The following is an 18,168-nucleotide window of genomic DNA, read 5'->3' on the forward strand; positions in this document are numbered from 1 at the left end:
CAGGTGTACAGCCAGCGCTGCAAACAGGGAGTTGCAGCGCTGGCTGAGCTTTTAAGTGTAGACACCTGCTAAGTTGCAGCGCTGTAACCCCCTCACCAGCGCTGCAACTTGCAAGTGTAGACAAGGTATAAGTCTCTTTGCTTCCCACATGTTTTGTTTCCAGGAGAGTTTCTACTGGGCGTGCACTTACAGACACCTGCACATGCAAACACCACTCTGAATATTTTCTCCACGCTATGTTCGGACCACTTACTTTAATATGCGATTACATTTAGTCTGCTGCAAACACAATGTTCCAGATAACTTAAAGATGTTAGAGATTTGGGCCCTGTGAATAGTGAAGTCTGGAACACAATGGACATCAGAGATGCACTAGAAAATCCATTAACACAGCAGAGCTTGCAGTCATCTGCTTTGATTTATTCCAGTTATGGCAAGTTACAAAAGCAGGACACAGGCCAAGAGGTTAGTGCAAAAGAGAATGTATGATCCTATCAATGGACAGGCATGCAAAGACAAATGGCCAGAGGTAGCACAAAAGCAAGTCCAAGCAACCAAGGGCAGTTACAGCCCCAAACCCTTAATCTGATGTTATCTGAATGACATAATAAAGATTTGGCCATCCCTACCCTGCAGTACATAATAGCTATGAATGCATGTTACAACAATGCTTGTTTCAATATACTCTCTGCATATGAATTAAAAATGCACTAACCACAGGAAGACCTAGGATAAAATATGGAAGGATATATGTTGCTCCCCTAGCAGTTCAGCAAAATATTTTGCAGTATTTTTTCTTAGTACAAAAAAAGAGATTAAAGTATAGAACTTCCAGAAAGTTGAAATTCTGTCCTTAAGTCATTGTTGCGATCAAGGGCTCTCAAATATTCAATGATCTTACATTCCATGTCCAGATAACTGGAATACCTAGGCATGACAAATAATTTGTGGAAGGAACTTGTTAGGAAGTTGTTTTGGGGGAACTGAATCAAGCATTTTTGTTGAGATTCAATCCCATCAAATGCTGGAAAATATCAGAAAGGCTCCTCTGATATGTATAAGCATAAGTATAACTGTAGAAGGAAATACCAAGAGCATTCAGAAAGCTGTAGTGTAATTTACAGAACTCTCCAGAGAACTGTGACAAACGTGGGTACAGAATTTCCCCTTTTCAGGTTCCCCAATTTCTATACTAATCAATGCCTTATACAGGGAATATTACACCAGCCAAGCAACCCTACCAGAGCCAGACTTCTGCATCGGGGAAGAGAGGTGTGTGCTTTTTTTAAACTGTTTTAGCTTTATAAGTACTGAGTAGAGTAAATATCAAAAGGCTCTGAAAAATCATGCAACACAATAAAAACAAAACACTAGCTCCATGTTCCAACAGGGTTCCAGGGATGATGTAAGGTACCAGCACAGTATATATCAGTGATACTCAGATCTCTGTGATTTAGGAGCCAAATTAGCAATCAATACTACCCAAAAAAGCCACAGTACTGTGAATTCATTGTTTCATTTACTATTTATATTATATATAAATTCTCACAGCAAAATGACTATTATTTTATCAACTACAATTGGTTAATACAGGGGTTGGAAACCTTTCAGAAGTGGTGTGCCGAGTCTTCATTTATTCACTCTGATATAAGGTTTCGCATGATAGTAATACATTTTAACATTTTTAGAAGGTCTCTCTCTGTAAGTCTATAATATATAACTAAACGATTGTTGTATGTAAAGTAAATAAGGTTTTTAAAATGTTTAGAAAGCTTCATTTAAAATGAAATTAAAACGCAGAGGCCCCGGACCGATGGCCAAGACCCGGGTAGTGTGAGTGCCACTGAAAATCAGCTCGCATGCCGCCTTTGGCACGCGTGCCATTAGGTTGCCTACCCCTGGGTTAATATCATAGTAAAAACATCCTACTTGGTTAAATAACTTAGATTAGTTAATAATTAAAGCACACCGTGTTTTAATATCACGTGCTGCAAAGAGATGCAAGAGACACATTAGAGAGCCACTTGCAGCTCTCGAGTCTCTGTCTGAGTATCAGTGATATACACCAAGGTGACACATGGAGTGTATGCCAGGGACTTTGGAGAACGAGAAAAAAAAATGGAGGGGAACGAGAGTTTTGCGTTGCCCATGTGTCACCTGAACTGCCCCCTTACCTTAATTTTAGGGCATTTGTATTAAAATGGCTTTAATAGTGGAGTTCTAAAGTTATAATTCATTTAGTGTATATATATTAAATAAATAATCCAGCAAAGTGGTATAAACTATAGAACCTACAGATATGGAACATTCCAAATTCAGATACAATTACACCAATACATTTAGTAGTAACATGAATCATTCTATTCTTTGAGGATAAATAGCAGAAAACATTTACACGCTGAAGGCTCATCATGAAACCTGAAGACACTTACGTGGGCTGGTATCTGGTGCAACTACAATGAGGCCATGTTCAGCTGCAGCTTGATGAAAACCAGATTTGGTAATAAAGTTCTGTTCTGTGCAAGTTAATCCTAGAGATAAAAATACGACTGGTTATATACTACTCACAGCATTCCAGCTTCCAACATATACTAGAGAAGTTTAAAAATAAATGGGATTCATGCCTTAAGAATGAATGTAATTGCTAACAGTCCATAGAAACAGACTCAGTTACATTTACACATTTTCACAGAAGAAAAGATTTGATCGTACTAACTTTTTTATTTCCCACTTTTATCAACCACCATTCCTTTTAAAGATCTTTGGGATTTTGCCTATGATTAGATATCGACCATAATTAGGTCACTGAATGTTTCATCCACAGAAGTGCTTGTTCATTTACTATAAGCAGAGTTCTCAAATAAGATGTCACTTGAGAAGATATTAAGTGACAAATAAAATCCTGTATTTCATTAGTTAGCCATTATAATAAGCATGGTGAATCCCTATACCTCAGGATCCATAGCAATCTGTGCTTATGACAGAGCAGGTTTGAGACTGAAGTCAAATTACAAGTCTATGACAACTTAGATCAGTATTTTAAGGAGTCTTCACAGTGCCACGTAGGAAGAGTTACAGATTGTAGTTTTAACCTTCACCTGTGGTGAGTTTTAGATAAGTCAATCAGTTGAAACTATTAGCAAAGGCGGCTTGCTTATAATTAGTTATTTTACTGTAAGTGCTGTATAAGAGTTGTGGTACCTCCTCAGACAATTTCGTCTAACCTACAAACAGCTCCAATATTAGATGTTAACATTCTTATGCAATCTGTCATCATTCTACATGCACAACACTCAACTATAGTGGAAGTCAAGTACAGGTTAGGGCTTAGAATCACACCTCTGCTGGCCTATTCTACCCTTGTACTTCCACTAGCTTTAATGGAATTGTAACTGCCTCTAATTTTTAGTGACTTATGCTTGTACACTGAATTGCGACATTTACTAATTTTGCCAATCATCAATAATACACATTTGCTATTTTTTGACAATTCATACAAAATATTAATAGTTAAAGAAGGTAATTGGGGAAAAATATCAAAAGTAAAACAAGTAAACTTTACCATAGCTACATATATCAGACTACTGGTAAAATTACAATAGGTTGCAAAACATTGCTTTCAACAACTACTGCTTAAATTGGTACAGCATATATTAGGACAAGGTTTTCAGTTTGGTTATGTTTTTTAACTAAATTCTTCTATATCTTATAAATACACAATGTACCTCTGGCTAAATCCATATTTCAAACTTGGTCTGATTTGTTAATACTATCAAACTGGTAGTCCCTGTTAAAATTTGTTTTAGAACTGTAATGTCATTCTTCCACTGTTACGCCATGCATTAAGATTAACATTTTACAGTATATCCAGTCCCTGAGATCTAAATAGTACCATATCCTATAGCATGGATACAGGATGAAACAATTTTTCATACAGCAAATTTACTTAAATAGGACAGTTTTCCCCATTGTGGATTCCACCCTACTTGTTTAGTTCTGATCATTTTTTCTTCCAAAAACAGATCCAGAGAGTAAAATATCTATTGAGTGTGCAAACACCAGCTTATTACAAGCTGTTTAGGCACTGCTTTTTATTAATTACACAGAATATCCTAAATCTATTTGAAGATTTAGTCAACATGAGCTAAAGGCCCACCAACAACATATAGGTTCTAGATTTTTTTGCATGGGCAGGGCCACATCCTTCAAGTTTCTCTGCGCTGCTCCAGCGGCACAGAAAATAAAAAAAAAAAAAGAGCCATAAATCTGGCAGCCTGCACCCCCTAAGGCTGGCTGATTCATATGCTAGTACAATACCATATTGCAGGGGAGTGTTTAAACCTAAACAAAAGCAGTCTTCAACGCAGAGTTGCCAGGAGTCCAGTTTTCAACCTGAATGCCCAATTGAAAAGGGATCCTGGCAGCTCCAGCCACTGACCAGTCTGCCTGCCCTGACTCTGCACAGCTCCCAGAAACCACCGGCATTTCCCTGAGACCCCTAGGTGCAGGGGCGATCAGGGAAACTCTGCATGCTGTCCCCACTCCCAGAGCCGGCTCCACAGCTCCCATTGGTCGGGAACCACAGCCAATGAGAGCTGCAGGGGCAATGCCTGCAGGCATGGGAAGCGCGCACCAGCAGAACTGCCTGGCCGTGCCTCCACCCAGGGGCCGGACATGCCAGCTGGTTCTGGGAGCAGCACGGAGCCAGGGCACCTGCCTTAGCCCTGCTGCAGGGGCGACCGGGAGCTGCCTGAGGTAAGCGCCGCCCAGCCAGAGCCCACACCCCAAACCACCTCCTCCATCACAACCCCCTGCCCCAGGTCAGAACCCCCTCCCGCACCTTAACTCCCTCCAAGAGCCCATACCCAGCACTCTCAGCCCTGAGCCCTATCCTGGAGGCTGAACCCCACTCCCTCCCAGAGTCTTCACTCTTTCCTACACTCCAAACCCTACAGCCTCAGCCTGGAGCCCCCTCCTGTACCCCAAGCCCTTCATCCCTGGCACCACGCCGAAGCCCATACCCCCAGCTGGAGCCCAAACCCCCTCCCACACTCCAACCTCCTGCTCCAGCCCAGTGAAAGTGAGTGCGGGAAGTGGGCTGGAGTGAGTGGGGGGGCATGGCCTCAAAGAAGGGCCAGGGCAGGGGGCACGGCCTTGAGGATGGGGCAGGGCAAGGGTTTTCCGTTTTGTGCAATTAGAAAGTTGGCAACTCTACTATAATGGAATCAATGCTTCTCCTTTTTTACATACTGTACATTTTGGGTCTTAAATTAACCTAATATTATCTTTTAAAAATACCGAAGTTCACATTACTCACCTGAGAGCCAGTACAACACAGGACACTTTCCAATTTCTGCTTTTGGTGGCAAATAGATTCCAAACCTCATTTTGCATTTTAACTCTATACTGTAGCAACAAAATACATTTGATTAACAGTATCTAACAGACAAGCCCAGGACAATCATTTTAAAAAAACCCACTCATTATCTAGAACAGGGATCGGCAACCTTTGGCACGCGGTCTGCCAGGGTAAGCGCCTTGACGGGCCAGGCCGGTTTGTTTACCTGCTGCATCCGCAGGTTCGCCGTTCCAGACCAAAAGGGGCAGCAGGAAGCAGTGGTCAGAACATCCCTCAGCCCACGCAGGTAAACCCTAGCAGGCCGCAGGCCAAAGGTTGCTAATCCCTGATCTAGAGTTTATCTATGCATTTCTAGAATACTAATCAGAATATCTAAACCTAGCCATTATTGATTCAATGGATAATAGTATTTTAAAGAGTGCAAGTGAAATAAGTATGAAGTGAATAACAATGTAAAATAAGCCACACATTAGCCTATTGAGTAACACTGACTGCATTTCTACTATGTTTTAAATACATTTTAAAAAAAGAAAAATAAACCAAATCTTTACAGTCTGGCTGGTAGTGAATATTTTTAAAATTAGCATTTGAAATTCAAGACCTAACAATGTTCAGCCTAACTCGTCTGTTAAATTGGAGAGAGATATTTTAAGAATATATACAGATAGCTCACATAATTTACAGTGCAGTACATGTAGAAGCAAAAGTCAAGTTGTTTCAGTTTCCCAGACTGATACACTAATCAACTGCCCAATTTTTATTCAATGTTAAAACTGCCAATAGAAAGCATGTTTTCTTCAGAAGCTACTTTCTTTAGATGCAAGATCTTCCAACAGCAGTACTATATAAAGGAATATATATACTCTAATTCAAAAGATGGACAAGCACCTAATTATTATAATAATACGTTTGAATTATACTCTATTTCATGCCACAAGCAAACAGGCTGAAAAGACTTACGTAAGCAACTGGAGTTTGACCTTTATCTAAAAGAGAGAGTCTCTCCCCTTCACAAAAAAGAACTGCTGATTCATGAGTAATGGGTGTCTTTTAGAGACCAGAAATGAAAACTACATGCTCATATACAGTTGTATAGGTAATTCCTCCTCACTAAAAGATTCTTTCTACTTCTATTTTAGTTTGTTTGATGCATCTGGTCATGTGAATAAAACACTTTACTGCTTCATTCACACGGAGTTAATATATATTCATATCTCCATATAACAAATACAGCAGCCCAAGGTGATGAAACCAATTCTCAAGACATAGTAAATTTACTATTAATGTTTTCCCTCTGCAGAGCTTAGTAATAAGTGTTTAAAAATGTAGAATAAAGCAACTAGTAAGCTGAAGACAATATAAAAATGAAGCTTCTAAAACACTAATATTCGAATCAGGGAAATGCATATTTTGTCTTTTTCTTTTGACTATGGAAATATTGGAAGTAATACAATACTGCCATTGCTCTCCATGTGCTAAAATTTTAAGTTGCCTTCGTAATGTTTACCTGTCATGTTCAAACACCTTCTGGAAACCCTCAAAGCATTTGTTGCTGGAAATCTGTTTCAGTGCCATAATTTCAGCTGTTAAAAACAAAACAAAAAACCCCACTATCAACTTGTATCTCCAGGCAATAGGTTTTTTAAAAACAGAAAACAAAATACAACAACTTTGAATGGCCACTTTTTTCACGTTTCAGAGTGGTAGCCGTGTTAGTCTGTATCAGCAAAAACAACGAGGAGTACTTGTGGCACCTCAGAGACTAACAAATTTGAGCATAAGCTTTCGTGGGCTAAAACCCACTTCATCGGATGCATGCAGTGGAAAATACAGTAGAAAGACATATACACAGAACATGAGAAAATGGGTGTTGCCATACCAACTATAACAAGAGTAATCAATTAAGGTGGGCTATTATCAGGAGAAAAAAAAAACTTTTGTAGCAATAATCAGGATGGCCCATTTTTTTCAGGTGACTACAGAACAGCTGACTTTTACAAAGAAGATACCTTCCAGTTAGACAAATTCTTTCCATGTTTCAGAAACAAAACTTCAGTTGCCTTATATGAACATTTCAGGTTTAATAACTGTTGTCTACAATAGGGTACCAAAACTTTTTTGGGGGGGGGGGGGGGGGGGAGGAGTGGTAACTTTTAATAGAGGAGAGAACAGTAATGGTGTGAAGGGAATGGATCAAGTTACCAAGACACCTCTTCATATGTTCTTTTGTGGTACACAGGTTTGAACATCTTTTTGTCTTATGAAATCATTCCACCTCTGGCAATCTATAGTCTTTTATTCTCCAGCTTCTACTCCTACATTGCACATTTAAAATGAATTTACATTTCAATCCACCATTCTGGGATCATTGTGTTATTCTGCCTTTGCAAAAACTACTTTCCAAGCCTGCCAAGGAACAGAACAGTACAAAACAGAAATCATCCTATCCTTTGCCTTCATTTTGTTCATAAATTAACTCTAGAAGTATATGTTTTCTCACCATACTCTCTGTGCTTGGGAATTTTAACTCCTTAATAAACACTTACTACCCAAATACCTTCACTTTTGCTAGTAAATAGAACCTTTTAAACTATCGACATCTGCATCTGGAAGAAACTGGTGGCAATACTTATATCTTTACATTAAGACAGTAAGAGCATGACTATACATTTGGGCCCTAATTCAATTACTACAATTTTACTGTTACTGGTGTAACTTCCCAGGACTATGATGGTATTACACTAGCATAAAACTGGAGTAACACAGCAGTGAACTAGACTCCTAGCATCTTTGAAAGGCAAGGTCTTTAGAAGGCTCCAAATCTTTTTACATTTATTCACAAAACCAGTTATTATATAATTATTTTTGCTACTCCTAGGCTGTCAACATTAACATTAGTTTGTATTTTAGGGCTTCACTGTACAATATCAGAGGATTCCATCTTACCAGGTTGACTTCTCTCGATCTTTAAACAAAAATAAGGAACTTGAAAAATATAAAAACATACTTTTGCAATCTTCTTTGGAAAAGTAGGTACCATTGAAACCTATTAAAATATTTCTGCTGAAATCCACCCAGAATACTTGCAATAATCAACACACTTGCAGTGAACAGGGAGATGACCTAGAAGAACTAAGAGACTCACTCTCTACATTCTAAGACTCCAAACACAATATTTCTCTAATAAAGAATCCCACTGCTACTAAGCTAATGTCATCCTAAGAAGCCCAATGCATTTGTAGCTTCTTCCAACTTCACACTGTGGCCTTCATGCATTTCCTCTGCCTCTTTTACCTTTCTCTCTTCCTGCCAACTTTTTCTACACAAAAATATCCTTAATATTTTTTTATTCTCCTCTTTAAAACTTTTTTGAGCAGATTAAACAGTTCGATCACATGCATTTCTTCCTGAGACTCTACATCAGCTTTATACGGTTTAATCAAATGTTGTGAAGTGATTGGAAGGCATTAGATGAGCAGCGCTGTACAACATAACCACATGGTCTTGGTTTATACGAGTTACAAGTTAATTGGTACCTCAGGTTGAACTGAGGGCCTCTTACAAAGCCCTAAGAATACATAGCTTCACCATGCTCATTTTAACCTACCCTTTAAAAGAAACCCTCATTGACCGATATGCAGCATCTTAAATACCCATGGTACTATCGAATAATAAGTCAGTGTCAAAAAGTTAACAGGGTCCCACTTCTAAGGGTTTACAATCTAAAGGTACAAGCACAGAATGCCATACAAAACGGAACAGAAAATGCAGCATGGCCATTTCATGTTAAATACTTAACTGAACAGTTGGGTTTTCAGTAGCTTCTTGAACATGTTTTTTCCAGTAATTCTTTGGCATATAGTGAGGGACTATTCCAGGCACTCACTGAGGAATGGCTGAGCCAGGAACAAGCAGAGACAAATGATGTATTGAGGTAGGAGACTGGGCAGAACATAAGGGAATATGTGAGCAGAGGACAGAGACTGAGAGGGGACAGAATTATGAGAACTAACTTTCCATTCCAGTACTTCTACTGTACTTCATACTCCACTTTTCCTAAATAAGTTAAGATGGTGTATCTAGTAATCTCACTATCAGCCCTCAGCTACCACGGAGAATATCCCCTATAACAGTAGTTCCCAAAGTTTTTAGTAAGGTGACCCACCAACTGCATGTTCTCTTTTTTAGGGGGAAGGGGAGAAGGGGAGGAGGAGGAGAAGAAAAGGTAGAACACTGCTGTGAAAGCTGGCTGACCCCCCTTAATAGATTACAAGCGGCCAGTGGGCGGGGGGGGGGAGTGAGTACTGCTCATGGACACAGTAGCCTGAATTTTTGCACTCTCTCTTTTCCTCTGCCTCAAGGCAGGAAGATCCTGCTCCAAACCAGTCAGTACTACCCAGATAATGGGAACATGAGATTTTACATTTATCAAGTATTAACACGCAAGGGTCTTTGTCTGAATGTGTATAAAAGGTTTGTGAAATTTGTGTAAGACAGAGTCTTTTGTACCAAGATACAGGCTCTCCTTTTTCTGCAGGATAAAGCATTTTCCCTTACCCCTGTCAGGCTGTTAATTGGCTCTCAGCTAGGCAGACCCGATATTTCGGTAACACTGCTCTGGAAGAGTGAGGAAGGGAAATGGGATTTTTTTTTTTATTCAGGATGCTACCATAGCCAAATATGCAACAGTAACAGTTCACTAGGGATGTGTTTAAACTGTCTTTTTTTTTTTTTAAATGGGAGATAGCATTGTCTGTTTAAACACAGTATGATTAGCCAGGAAATTTAGTTCCAATCCAAGTTCTGTCACTGGTTTGCTTGTGCTCTGTATTTCCTGTATTCATCTACTCTCTCTTGCCTTACAGGAAGGCTGTAAATTTCTGAGGGAAAAGACTGTCTTTTTTATATATTTGTAAAGCAACTAACATAGTAGGGATGTAAAAAGAACAGGACTACTTGTGGCACCTTAGAGACTAACAAATGTATTTGAGCATAAGTTTTAGTGGGCTACAGCCCACTTCATCAGACGCATAGAAAGGAACATATAGTGAGGAGATAAATATACACATACAGAGAACATGAAAAGGTCGGAGTTGTCCTACCAACTCTAAGAGGCTAATTAATTAAGAGAAAAAACTTTTGCAGTGATAATCAAGATAGCCCATTACAGACAGTTTGACAAGAGATGTGAGAATACTTAACATGGGAAATAGATTCAATGTGTATAACAGCTCAGCCATTCCCAGTCTCTATTCAAGCCTAAATTGATAGTGTCTAATTTGCATATTAATTCAAGTTCAGCAGTTTCTCGCTGGAGTCTGTTTTTGAAGCTTTTCTGTTGCAAAATTGCCACATTTAGGTCTGTTACTGAGTGGCCAGAGAGGTTGAAGGTTCTCCTACTGGTTTTTGAATGTTATGATTCCTGATGTCAGATTTGTGTCTATTTATTCTTTTACATAGAGACTGTCAGGTTTGGCCAATGTACATGGCAGCAGGGCATTGCTGGCACATGATGGCATATACCACATTGGTAGATGTGCAGATGAACAAGCCCCTGATGGTGTGGCTGATGTGATTAGGTCCTATGATGATGCCACTTGAATAGATATGTGGACAGAGTTGGCATCGGGCTTTGTTGCAATGATAGGTTCCTGGGTTAGTGTTTCTGTTCAGTGGTGTGTGGTTGCTGGTGAGTATTTACTTCAGGTTGGGGGGCTGTCTGTAAGCGAGGACAGGTCTGTCTCCCAAGATCTGTGAGAGTGAGGGGTCATTTTTCAAGATACGTTGTAGATCTTTGATGATGCACTGGAAAGGTTTTAGCTAGGGGCTGAAGGTGACGACTAGTCTATGACTAGGGCCCCTAAGCACTACCACAATACAAATAATAAATATATCTACCAGCCATACATTTACCATGCAATTTTTTAAAAAGCTGCAGAAAGTTAAAAAGGACTATTCTACTGTTATGAAATATTAGCCTGATATAGTTTTCTATCTTACCGTGAAACCCTATCATAACAGAAATTTGTCCACCCATCCCTGACTTGCTAAGAAAGTAACACCACAAATTAACTGTGATGCCTATTACCTTCCTTTTCTCCTCATTCTGAAACTATAAAAGTTTAAATTCTAACCAAGAAAACGCCAATAAAAATGCAGCTGTCTTCTTTAGCAACGTTTAAAAACTATAAATATCGGGAGAAAGTTACATTTAACTTAAGTGAGAGCTTCTAAATAAAGCCATATGGTATATTGTAAATTAAAAGAGACCTTCAGTTAAATATTCTTTTATCAGCAAAGAGACAATGGCTGTTTCTTATTGCCTTTGGGTTGTTAGATTTTTAATCTAATTTCAGTGTTAAATGTAAATGGTAGTATTTGTGTTTACCTGTTCTACTGACTGTATTTTTGTTCAAGCCCAAAATGTAATGAATTAAAAGCATGTCATCCTCCAGAAGAATCAATTTTTGTAACAGAACAATTCCACAGCTATACAAATCTTTACACTAGATTATATTTTTATAAATACAAAATTAATATTTCTTTGTGGTCACATCTAATTCTTTTTTCTATAATCACATTAGAATTTGCTTATATCAGTGCTGATTCACGTAACAAAAATCAAGCCACTGTTTAAAGGTCAAATTTTTCAAATCCAGGCCTAAAACTAAGCTCCTAAATTCATACTCTGACACCTAGCTTTGAAAGCTTTGGTCAAAAAGAAATATATGCAGTAGACCAAATTCATTTTTATTGTACCTTCAGTGAAGTCAATGTGTTTTCAATATGTTGAAAAAGGCAACCAAAAGGAAAGGAAATATAACAGATTAAGATTTTATAACAGAAGCAGGATCACCAATGGAATGCAATGAGGCAATGCAATTTTAGTCTGGTAGGCAATTCTTCCTGATCCTCTATGAGCTCTATATATCTACTGAGTAATCTCACTGCATAAAGGTTATTTAAAAGTGAAGCAAAACAAAGGAGAAATATATTGCAGGAAACAATTCAACAGCTGCAGGGGAATTTACCAGTTAGTATAATACTGGTTTGTCTCACCTAACTTCCAATAATTTTAATAGCAGGTCCTGTTGTTGTAGCCATGTAGGTCCCAGGGCCTACAGTAACATTCCATAAGAGGAAAAGATGAATTTTCAAAGCAAAGAAGCTCAAAGTGCATAGGTGATCATTCCCTTTACTTTGAGAGGGATTGCATTTGTCTCTACCATGAGAACTATTGCACAGAAGATTTCCTTGATGCTCTGTTAATTTCCTTTACCATCAGACTGGAACTTTTTGTAAATACAAGAGTCAGGCAAGGTGATTCCAAGGAGTTCCCCATTTATCTTTTCCTTATTGTTTTATCATATCTCTTTTCTCAAATAAACTATCCAATCTTCACAGTTTCTCTTCACACGGGATATTCCATGCCCTTGATTAAGGCTTCTCTGAATGTCCTCTAGTTCTGCAGTAACCTTCAGAGATAGGGTGACCAATACTGTACACAGTACAGACCACACCATGGGCTGATATATGGGCATTATCATATTCTTTGCATTATTCTCCATTCCTCTCCATCACAGCAAAACATCGTTTGCTATTCTGCCTGCAGATGTCCATTGAGAAGGGGGTATACATGGTGCTGTCTACAATGATGCCCAGGACCTCTCTGAGGAGGTCCTTGTAGGAACAGGGAGACTTGCATGAAGTCACTGCCTCGCTCCCCCACCCAGCACAGAGCAATAGGCTGGTATCTCATTACAACACACACTCTACTAATTTGCAAGCTTTACCTGCGCAATTTCATTCCTTTCTACAGGACTCGTGCAACCGAGAACACAGGGCCCCGCTGTCCGGACCAAGCTGGGTGACTATGAACACACGTCAACTCGGGGGGCCGTGGCACCCGTTTGGCTGAAACGATGTGAGGCTGGACGCTGGGCTGGCGGCGCTTTTCGCGCGGCCAGGGCGAAGATCAGCCAGCGCGGAGAGCCCGGCTCAGTCTCACGTTACAGGGGCCCCAGGGTTAGGAGACGCCGCGCTACCTCCCGCGATGTCCGCCGGGCCCACCGCGAGTCCCGCACCCCCCCGAGCCCCGGCTGCTCTCAGCGCGGCGGGGCCTGGCCATGGCTGTGCCCGCCAGGACTGGAGCAACCGGGGGCCTGTCGGCAGAGCCCGCCTCTGCCGCCTTCCCGCAGCCCCAGGGGTAGGGCCCGCTCCGGGCACCCGCAGGGCGAGCGCGACCCTGCACCCCACCCTCGCCGGAGCAGGGAGCAACCTGACGGCCCGCGCCGCCGCTTACCTCAGGCGCAGGCCGGACACTCAGAAACGCTGGCGGCAGAGCCGGAGCAGCCGAAAGCGCGGGGGGTAGAGGAGGGCGACTCTTAACATGGCGCCGCCCCGACTGCCTCCCACAGCGCCACCCCGGGGCCACCGCCGGGGACCTGCCTCCTCCGCCTCAATGTCCTCGCAACCGCTGCCCTCCCCGAGCTGCCAACACCCCCTTTCCAGGCCTGCCTTCCCCCTCCCCCCTCCACCCAAGGGCCGGTGCAACCGTTTAGGCAGACTAGGCAACTGCCTAGGGCGCCGAGATTTGGGGGCACCAAAAAGTACCCCCAATTTTTTTTTTAAATGGTTGAGCAGCATTGCTGCTAGGACAGAAAGGGAGTCTGAGCTGCCACGGTAGCTGGCAGTCCAAGGGGTCCCCTGGCCCGGGGAAACCCTGGGCTGCCCGCTGCTGAGGAGGCCCTCTAACCCTGGGTCCCCACATCTACATAGTGTCCAGGGGTGGCAGGTTTGTAGAAATCTGGTGGTACCAGAACCTGCCCCCATCCAAACTCCATCCCCCCACCTGCCCAAGACTCTGGGAGTGTGTTTGGGTCGGGCCGGAGGTGTTGGGTGCAGGTCCTAGGCTGGGGCAGGGGATTGGGGTGCAGGGTACAGGCTCTGGGAGGGAGTTTGGGGATGGGAGGGGTGCAGAGGGATGGGGTGCAGGGGTGAAGGCTGTGGGGTGTGGCTGTAGATGAGGGGTTTGGGGTGTGCGAGAGGCTTAGAGCAAGAGTAGGGGCGTAGGAGGTGAGGGCTCAGGCTGAGAATGAGGGATTTGGGGTGTGGGAGGGGCTCAGGGCAAGAGTAGGAGTGTGGGGGGTGAGGGTTCTGTCTGGGGCTGTGGGGGTTGGGGTCAGGGCCATCTCAAAGGTTTTTGCCGCCCAAGCAGCAAAAAAAAAAGCGAACGCAATCTGCAACTGTACCGCCACCGCTTCAGTCTTCAGCAGCAAGTCAGTGGCGGTTCCTGGACCCGCCGCCGAATTGCCGCCGAAGACCCAGATGTGCCACCCCTCACCGTTGGCCGCCCCAAGCAGCTGCTTGCTGGGCTGGTGCCTGGAGCCGGCCCTGTTTGGGGTGTTAGAGAAGTTCAGGGCTGGAGCAGAGGGTTGGAGTGCAGGGGGATGAGGGCTCTGGCTGGGGCTGGAGATGAGGGGTTTGTGGTGTTGGAGAGGCTCAGGACTAGGGCAGAGGGAGGGAGTGCAGGGGAATGAGGGCTCAGGGCTTGGGCAGTGGGTTAGGGTAGGGGGGCGTGAAAGCTCTGGCTGGGGTTATGGGCTCTGGGATGGGGCAAGGCTGGGGATGAGTTTGGCGTGAAGGCAGGCTGCTCCGGAACAGGGCCAGAGAAGAGGATTCCCCCCAGCCCTTTCCCTGCCAGCAGCGAGCTCTGGGGGAGCAGCCCCCCGTTTCCTGCCCCCTCCAGTAACACACTCACCTCCACCAGTGTCACTGCATGTGTTTCTAGGGCCCCTCTCAGGTCCAGAAATATCCCTTGGCTCCCTTGTGGTGGGTGCCGTGGGGTACTGCGTGCACCTCCTCCCCTGCTGTTGCCCCTGACTGTAGCCTCACTGGGGGTGAGGGATGGGGCTGCCTCCTTGCCCAGCATGGGGCAGGAACAGTGACTGCGGGCAGGTGCAGGGTCCCACCAGGAAAGGGAAGGGTCTGAGGTGGAAGGGCAGGCTCAGAGTCAGTCTGCCCTGGCAGTCAAGATGGGGCACTAGGACCCTGCGGCAACAGTTGCTGCAGGGCAGCATGGAGCTGCACGGAAGAGACAGGGAATCTCTGCTCCAGGGACCCGGAAAGGCAAGAGGTGTCTGGAGGGAGGCAGCAAGTGGGGCCGGGGGGGGGACACCCGGCCCTAAATATTGGTGGAGCTGGGCTGCTGGGCTCTGAATATTGCTGGAGCCCGGGCACCACATGGGAATATACAGGGGTGGATCCAAGCACCAGCACAGCAAGTGCATGCCTGGGGCAGCAAGCTGGGGGCAGGGGGCGGCGTGCTGGTCGCCATGAGAGCAGCAGTAAGGCAGCCTTCGGCGGCATTTCTGTGGGAGGTTCTCCAGTCCCACGGCTTCAGCGGCAATTCAGCAGCAGGTACACCGAAGGCGCAGGACTGGTAGATCACCTGCAGAATTGCCGCCGAGTCCGCGGGACCGGTAGATCACCCACAGAAATGCCACCGAAAACTTTACGGCCCATTGCCACCCTTACTTCTGCGCTGCTGCTGCCACCCCAGGGCTGACAGACGAAGCCTTGCCACCTCCAGATGATGGATTGTGGGAGAAGGAGCTCCTGAGCCCAGGCTTCCTCCCTGAGGGATGGGTTGGGGGAGGAGAACCTGGGCCTGGGTGGTGGGACTCCAGCTGTCCCTTTTATTCCCACCGCTCGTGTGCATATCTCTTGTGCATGAGCCCCAGCCACCCAGGGCTGACAGCCAGAACTCTGCAAAAAAAGAGAAAAGAGCTTGCAGTTCTCACCTTCCCTGAAACATTCCTTCTCCTCTCTTGGGAGGCCCACCCCATAGTTTAAGAAGCGCTGATTTAGATGGAAAATAGGGACCAAAGGGAGTTAACATAACCCAGTCACTGTCCACATTAAACAATGTTAAACAAGGTTCGGGATTTGGACAGAGATCTCAGTCTGCTTAGCACAATGACAAACATCATTAAACATCCTTTCATTAAAGATAAAGAAAAGAAGGAAAAACACTGAAAACATTTGAAATGTAAAGTATTAGATAAAGCTTTCATTTTAACAACATTCCTTATTCCTTTTCCCTTTATTGGGGGAGAGTTTTTAGAAGGAAAATCCCCTAGTTTGATGGTGTCTTAAATGGTGTCAAAGATGGTAATAACTGTCCTTTTGGATTAAAGAGAAGTTAGTTGAGATGAGCTGTTATTGTTAAAGTCCATTCCAATTTCATCTTAGATGGTGTTTGGGATTCAGCTGGCGCTGGTGGGGTGGTGATGTCATCTGGATCCTTCTCTCTGGCCTGGTCTGGTCAGGACATTTCTCAGGATCAGCATGACAAAGGCCTGGGGTCCCAGGAAATGGTGGAGGTGGAACCCGTGGTGGTGACGTTCTGTAGTAGCTTCTGACTGGTCTTGCACAAGATTTCCTTAAAGACTCCAAAAAGGAGTGATGGTTGGAATAGCCATTCCCCTCATTAGTTTGCCCATCAATTAGGTCTAGATTCTGATACACCAGATTTGGTTAATGATTTCCAGACACACAATTTCTTGTTTACCAAGCAAGCATGATCTCAATACAGTCCTTGAATTATTTCACTAGGCCCCTTTCTTGGGGCTAATTCAGTGTTTTTCTGTCTGGTTTTCTTGCATTTGTTTATAACATTATTAAAAATAACTTGACCTACTTTTCATGGTTAATCCCCAAGCAGGCAAAAAGTAATAGACCCAACTGTCACTCCTAAAGGCACATTAGACACATCTGCAGTATTGTTTATTATAGATAATTATGTTTCTGTGATGTGGTGGACTAGACCCAGAGGCCCCCTACTGGAGGCCTCAAGGTCCTGCCACGCCCATCCCAGGAAAGGAGAAGTAGAGAGGTCCTCCTTGCAGGCTAGAGTGACTGCAGGGAACAGCCAATCAGGTCCCAGCAGGGCCATATAAAAGGAGCTATAAGGCTGGGCAGAGTGAGTTGAGTCTGGTAGTGGAGATTGGAAGGGATAAGAGGTGCTACTGGTTGTCTGGAAGAGCTAAAGCAGGTAATTACTGTTAGGGACCAGGGGAGCAAGTACTGAGCTGGCTGCTGGGACTTAGCTAAGGTGAGCTGTAGGGAATTGGCTCAAGGAAACATAAAGCAGCAATTAGTAAAGGGGTGCAGCATGAGGCTGCTATACTTAAAGGGTCTCTGGGCTGGGACCGAGAGCGGTGGGTGGGACCAGGTCTCCCCCTTCCCCCCAGCCATTGTGGGGAAGTGGCTATGGGGGGAATTAGAATTGTGGTACCCCATGGAAGGAGGCTACACTGGAACTGACTCATCAGGGAGCTGTGATCAGTGAATGGAGTCCAAAAGGGGTGGAAGGCCGGGGTCACTGAGGTTAAGTAGGGACAAAGAGTCCCTAGGAAAGAAGCCCTTGGGAGTCTGCTCAATTCCAGAATAAGAGCCTTGCAACCTGGCTGCACCAAGTGAGGGAACTGTGATGGGCCTTATTGAATTGTTTTAGAAGACTAACCCCTGCTGGACATTGAGACACTTTGGATTGTGTGCCCTGGAATGGGTTTGTTTGTTTTGTACATGAACTGAGTGGGACTCGGCTGAAGCACTGTCACCAAAGACCTGCCTGACAAGTGCAATGGCTGATGGGGCACCATGAGTGAAAGAAATTGAGAAAAAACTGCAGGCACACACACAGTTTAATGAATGCATCCCATTACAGTCTCTAAAACAGCTTTTCTGATTCACCTCGAATTTGGCAAGAGAAACAATTCTCCTATGAGAAAAGACTCCAAGAAGAA

At 43.8% G+C, this 18,168-nt stretch overlaps 1 protein-coding gene across 3 annotated transcripts in view; it reads right to left on the reverse strand.

Moving 5' to 3' along the window:
• The window catches only part of ESD (esterase D), a 35,174-nt gene extending 21,389 nt beyond the window's left edge, over positions 1-13,785 (reverse strand). Inside the window, exons 1-5 of one of the 3 annotated variants that reach the window (XM_032762984.2) lie at positions 9,158-9,202; positions 8,306-8,345; positions 6,867-6,942; positions 5,318-5,406; positions 2,433-2,531 (exon numbers count right to left, since the gene is read on the reverse strand). In XM_032762984.2, coding sequence (XP_032618875.1) covers positions 2,433-2,531; positions 5,318-5,406; positions 6,867-6,934 — 256 coding nt within the window. In that variant the 5' untranslated portion in view covers positions 6,935-6,942; positions 8,306-8,345; positions 9,158-9,202. Of the gene's footprint in view, positions 1-2,432; positions 2,532-5,317; positions 5,407-6,866; positions 6,943-8,305; positions 8,346-9,155; positions 9,203-13,661 lie in introns of those variants that run through there. The other 2 variants (XM_075061597.1, XM_032762987.2) reach the window with 2 other exon arrangements.
• Between the last annotated feature and the right edge of the window lie 4,383 nt (positions 13,786-18,168).

Source organism: Chelonoidis abingdonii, chromosome 1 (assembly GCF_003597395.2).
Source record: "Chelonoidis abingdonii isolate Lonesome George chromosome 1, CheloAbing_2.0, whole genome shotgun sequence".
Taxonomy (NCBI): domain Eukaryota; kingdom Metazoa; phylum Chordata; order Testudines; family Testudinidae; genus Chelonoidis; species Chelonoidis abingdonii.